The sequence below is a fragment of the Antedon mediterranea genome, chromosome 7, assembly GCF_964355755.1.
Source record: "Antedon mediterranea chromosome 7, ecAntMedi1.1, whole genome shotgun sequence".
Lineage (NCBI taxonomy): Eukaryota > Metazoa > Echinodermata > Crinoidea > Comatulida > Antedonidae > Antedon > Antedon mediterranea.
Window position 1 is genome coordinate 11,941,115 of NC_092676.1, and position 4,459 is coordinate 11,945,573.

The window sequence follows — 4,459 nt, forward strand, 5'->3', positions numbered from 1 at the left end:
TGTTTGCCAATTAGGGCCCCATACGGGTTATCCCATATTGTACCCATATTCCTTTTCATATGGGTGGCATATGGGCTTGCCCAGTAGGGCCCCAGCGGATTCTGCACCCAAGCCCCACATGGGCGTCATATGGGTTAGCCCATATCATCCCATGTAAATCCCATATGGTACCCATATTTGTTTGCCAATTAGGGCCCCATACGGGTTATCCCACATGGGACCCATATACAAATCTCATATGGGCGGCATATGAGCTTGCCCAGTAGGGCCCCAGCGGATTCTGCACCCAAGCCCCACATGGGCGTCATATGGGTTAGCCCATATCATCCCATGTAAATCCCATATGGTACCCATATTGGTTTGCCAATTAGGGCCCCATACGAGTTATCCCACATTGGACCTATATACAAATCTTATATGGGCGGCATATGGACTTGCCCAGTAGGGCCCCAGCAGATTCTGCACCCAAGCCCCACATGGGCGTCATATGGGTTAGCCCATATCATTCCATGTAAATCCCACATGATACCCATATAATTATGCTTGCTCATTTGGGCAACATATGAGTTTGCCCATTAGGGCGGCATATGGATTGTCCCACATTGGGCCCATATGTAAATCTCATATGGTACCCATGCTTGCTCATATGGGCAACATATGAGTTTGCCCATTAGGGCTGCATAAGGATTGTCCCACATGGGGCCCATATGTAAATCTCATATGGTACCCATATATGCTTGCTCATATGAGCAGCATATGGGTTTTCCCATTGGGGTTGCATATGGATTGTTCCTCATGGGGTCCATATGTAAATCCCATATGGTACCCATTAATTGCTGATATGGACAGCAGTTCCAAAATGGTAGTTAATCGAGATCACAAAAAGTAATTTAAAGTTGCCGTATTTAAGTTTCAACACTCTAGATGCTCCTTTATTTGGACTTGGATATTACTAAAAAAAAACAATACATTACAAATTTAAAATAGCATATACAGTATAAATATTGATCATACAGTCGAAACACGACACACAAGCCGAAACTAAATATATTAGTCCAGTTAAAATTTTTAAAAATTCATCTTCCAAAATATATTTTTATAAAAGTTTCCTTCTTAGTGAGAAAATGTTGGGTGAGAAAACGTTTTTTTAAAAATAAAATATAAAAGTTTTAGTATTTTGGTTATGTCATGTTCCATTAAACAAATGAGCAAAGAAATGGGACCAACTATATTATAAAACAGTTAAAAACTGCTGTACATAAATACAGTTTTTTATGGTGTAGTAGGCAATATGTTAGTTCTTGCCTTTCTCCGCCCTCCTTATCCCTTGCATTGTACAAAAAAGACTTTATATTGTCTTTTATTTCCTCCCGTGTGGCATCCTTCGTACTTGGATTTCTTCGAACAGCTCCTAAAAGAAAAAACAAAACAAAAACAAGACAATTATTATATGATAAATGTTTTTGATTTGATGTAGTGTAAAAGTATGGATGGTGGTGATATAATGACATAACATGACATAATTATAGTCTGTATGTTTATGTAATCCGATTTAGCACACAGACAACAGGTTCAATTCAAGTATGAAACTTTATTGCTACTATGTACTCTATAAAAGAGTTGTACCTATCCTATATTGAAGTGTTTACTAGTCCAATGTCATGTCATTCCGAATCTGTCCTTATGAATAGATAGAGTTGACTATATACAATAAATTGGGATAGTAATGAGTACACAGGGGACTTGAAAGGAACCAATGCTACAAACTAGTCAATCAATTATAGGTCTATACAGACAGGAGAAGGTCTATGTATAAATGACACTAATCACTTACCAAGTATTACTTTCAACAACTTTAGGTTTCCAAATTCCAGTTTTCCTTTTGCTCCAGTCCAATTATATTGGCGGGCTACAAACGGTGATAGTAGGTTTTTCAAAACATTGTTTGTTGTAGTTTTAAAGTCCTTACCGCCAATTAAACCAAGCTTTAAAACCTGAAATCATGATTGGCATACATTGTTAATGATACAATAATGTATAAACTTAATACATAAAAATGTTTATCATGGTAGGCTTACACATCATAATAGTCTTTGGACTCACATTAATTAAGTTTCTAATAATTTAAAAGTTATATAATTTCTGAAAACATGTATCGGGTCCTATCGTCAGAACCAATTGGTGCAAATTTGGTTAAAACTTCCATGATAATCAAAAGTTTAATATGTTTTTACTTTTAAACTCACCAATTGTTTGCACATAGATGCATCAAGAGAAGCTTCAGTTTCCATCAAACTCTCTACTGAACGAATGGGAAACTCCACAGGTAATTCCTCAAGCTCTGGAACAGTAGTTTGGATCCCAGAAACGTCTAATTCCGTCAACAAAAATGTATTATGCTCTACCTTCCTTCTAAGTTCATCAATGTTTTCCTTAATCTCACTTAGAAGACAAATCACAGTTCTTTCAAACGCTGAAAAAATATATTACAGTATATAAATATATCGAAAAAAATAATTTTAATTGTGTACAAATAAATCATTACTTTCACAGATTAATGCATTTATTTTTTCATTTATTGTTATTTATGATTGTTGATTGTTCTAGCAGAAAGAGCTTTTCAATTTCAAGAATACTAGTACCAGGGGCGTAGAGTGGTTCCAATTTGAGAGGGTGCTAACATTGTTAATTGGACCGGAAATGGCCTTTGTCGTGTGAGCCGTGCTAGGCACAGGCACACCTTTTTGTCTTTTGGGGGGGGGGTGAGTCCGCACCCTCCGCTCCCGAGTACCATGTTTAAAACATTCGAATAAACATATCGTCAACTATATAAAAAAAATGAATGTTTTAAATAAATCATCCCTAAATAAATGAAATAATACCTTTGTTAGGAGTACTACTTGTACTAGGACGTGAAATAGGAGACATTAATGTTCTTTCTGTTAAATCTTTTCTATTCTGAGGAGTTTGAGTTAATGGGAGTTGAGGTAATTGTGGTTGAGGCAAGTTTCCTCTTGCACCATTTGTTGTTAGTCTTCTTTCTAAATCTGATTTTTAAAAATACACATAATTTATGAATTAGGTTACGGTTAAACATTTATTTTGAGCAAAACTTATACACTGTTTTAAATAAAAGTTATGAATATAAAAAATATCCTTAATAAATAAAATATATAAAATAAATAAATAATAAACATACCCTTGTTGGAAGCACTTGTAGTTGGTCTTAAAATACTGTTTGTTTTCTTAGCGCTTTTCACTGGAGGTCCAGACATTGGGGGTAGAGGCAGGCTTTTTTTTTCTCTTGTTGGTGGGCTATCAGAATCATCACTCTCATAACGAAGTGGCCGTCTGTAATAAATATAGGATGCTAACAATATTCTTAATTGCTTTCTTTGGCACTGGAATTCATACACCCAAGATTAATACCCAAAAGTAAAAAGGGGGAATTTCAACAGAACGTTTGCAATTTAAAAAAAAACTACAATGCATGTGCAGTAATAATAAGATAATTTTACGTTCGAATAATATAAATTATATACCACTTTTTTTGTTAATTGGCTTTTATCAATTTCTTGAAATTTAAATATAAACATTATATAATTTAAATATAAAAACACAGGAAGATGGGTATAAATTATTTATTTCATTTACTTCTTCTTTCTCTGAGGATGACTGTCTTCTTCTTCAGCCGACTCTAGATTTGAAGTGTCTTCTGCATCTTTAGTTTTCTTCCAAGCTGTTTTGTAATCATCTGCATAATAAATATCGTACTCATTATCAATATTAATGTTGGTACAGCAACGCAAATTTTATTGTTTAAATATATATTTAGTACCTACCAGTTTCATACAGTATTTTTATAGCATAAGTCGCCCAATTATTTTCCGGTGATTGTTTGTTTTTAACTGCCTGAATTATTCGATGGTTCAATTGGTGGCCACACGGCAGTATCACCTTCAACCCAGCAGCTCGGAACGACTGCCACTTGATTTTTTCAATGTAATTGACGACTTTATATTGTTTCTCTTGGTCCCTGCATTACATAAAAGAGAATATGATAAACAGGATATTAATCAATCAATTACGGATGGTCTGATAGGGCAACATTTAATGGATTTGAAATATATATATATATATATAAAAAAAAATCAAGATCAAATAAGTTAAAACTGCCTCAATATAGATTTATTTTAACGACATGTTTCGGGCATAGCCCATCATCAGGTGAAAAGAATTGTAACAAAGGATAACATATATAAGTCACAAAATTACATAATAAAACAAATCAGCCAATCAAAGATGTTAACAAACAAAAGGCATAGTTATAAAGGCACGCCTCCAAAAGCTATGGTGTACAAAGCAGGAATGGTTGCTTATAAAGCAGGAAATTTAAAACAAAGACAAAAGCTTCAAGTGTAAATAATTGTTAATATGTGAATGTCTCTGGCAAAATTAA

The 4,459-nt window shown here is 34.4% G+C and overlaps 1 protein-coding gene across 1 annotated transcript; it reads right to left on the reverse strand.

The window, feature by feature from the left end:
• Nucleotides 1-912: 912 nt before the first annotated feature.
• On the reverse strand, nucleotides 913-4,098 carry LOC140055423 (uncharacterized). The gene is made up of 8 exons (XM_072100761.1): nucleotides 3,843-4,098; nucleotides 3,655-3,754; nucleotides 3,200-3,351; nucleotides 2,883-3,047; nucleotides 2,247-2,473; nucleotides 1,835-1,994; nucleotides 1,306-1,411; nucleotides 913-952 (listed from the first exon to the last, which is right to left on the reverse strand). The coding sequence occupies exons 3-8, from the start codon at nucleotides 3,273-3,275 to the stop codon at nucleotides 913-915; spliced, it is 774 nt and encodes a 257-aa protein (XP_071956862.1). The 5' UTR covers nucleotides 3,276-3,351; nucleotides 3,655-3,754; nucleotides 3,843-4,098.
• Between the last annotated feature and the right edge of the window lie 361 nt (nucleotides 4,099-4,459).

Bases quoted from the DNA above. Each gene is read 5' to 3' on its own strand.
- LOC140055423 (XM_072100761.1), bottom strand. From the start codon at position 3,275: ATGTCTGGACCTCCAGTGAAAAGCGCTAAGAAAACAAACAGTATTTTA. The intron at 2,474-2,882 runs GTATTATTTCAT...ATATTTTTTCAG, and splicing joins AAGTAGTACTCCTAACAAAG to CGTTTGAAAGAACTGTGATT. The intron at 1,995-2,246 runs GTGAGTTTAAAA...TCATGATTTCAG, and splicing joins CATCTATGTGCAAACAATTG to GTTTTAAAGCTTGGTTTAAT.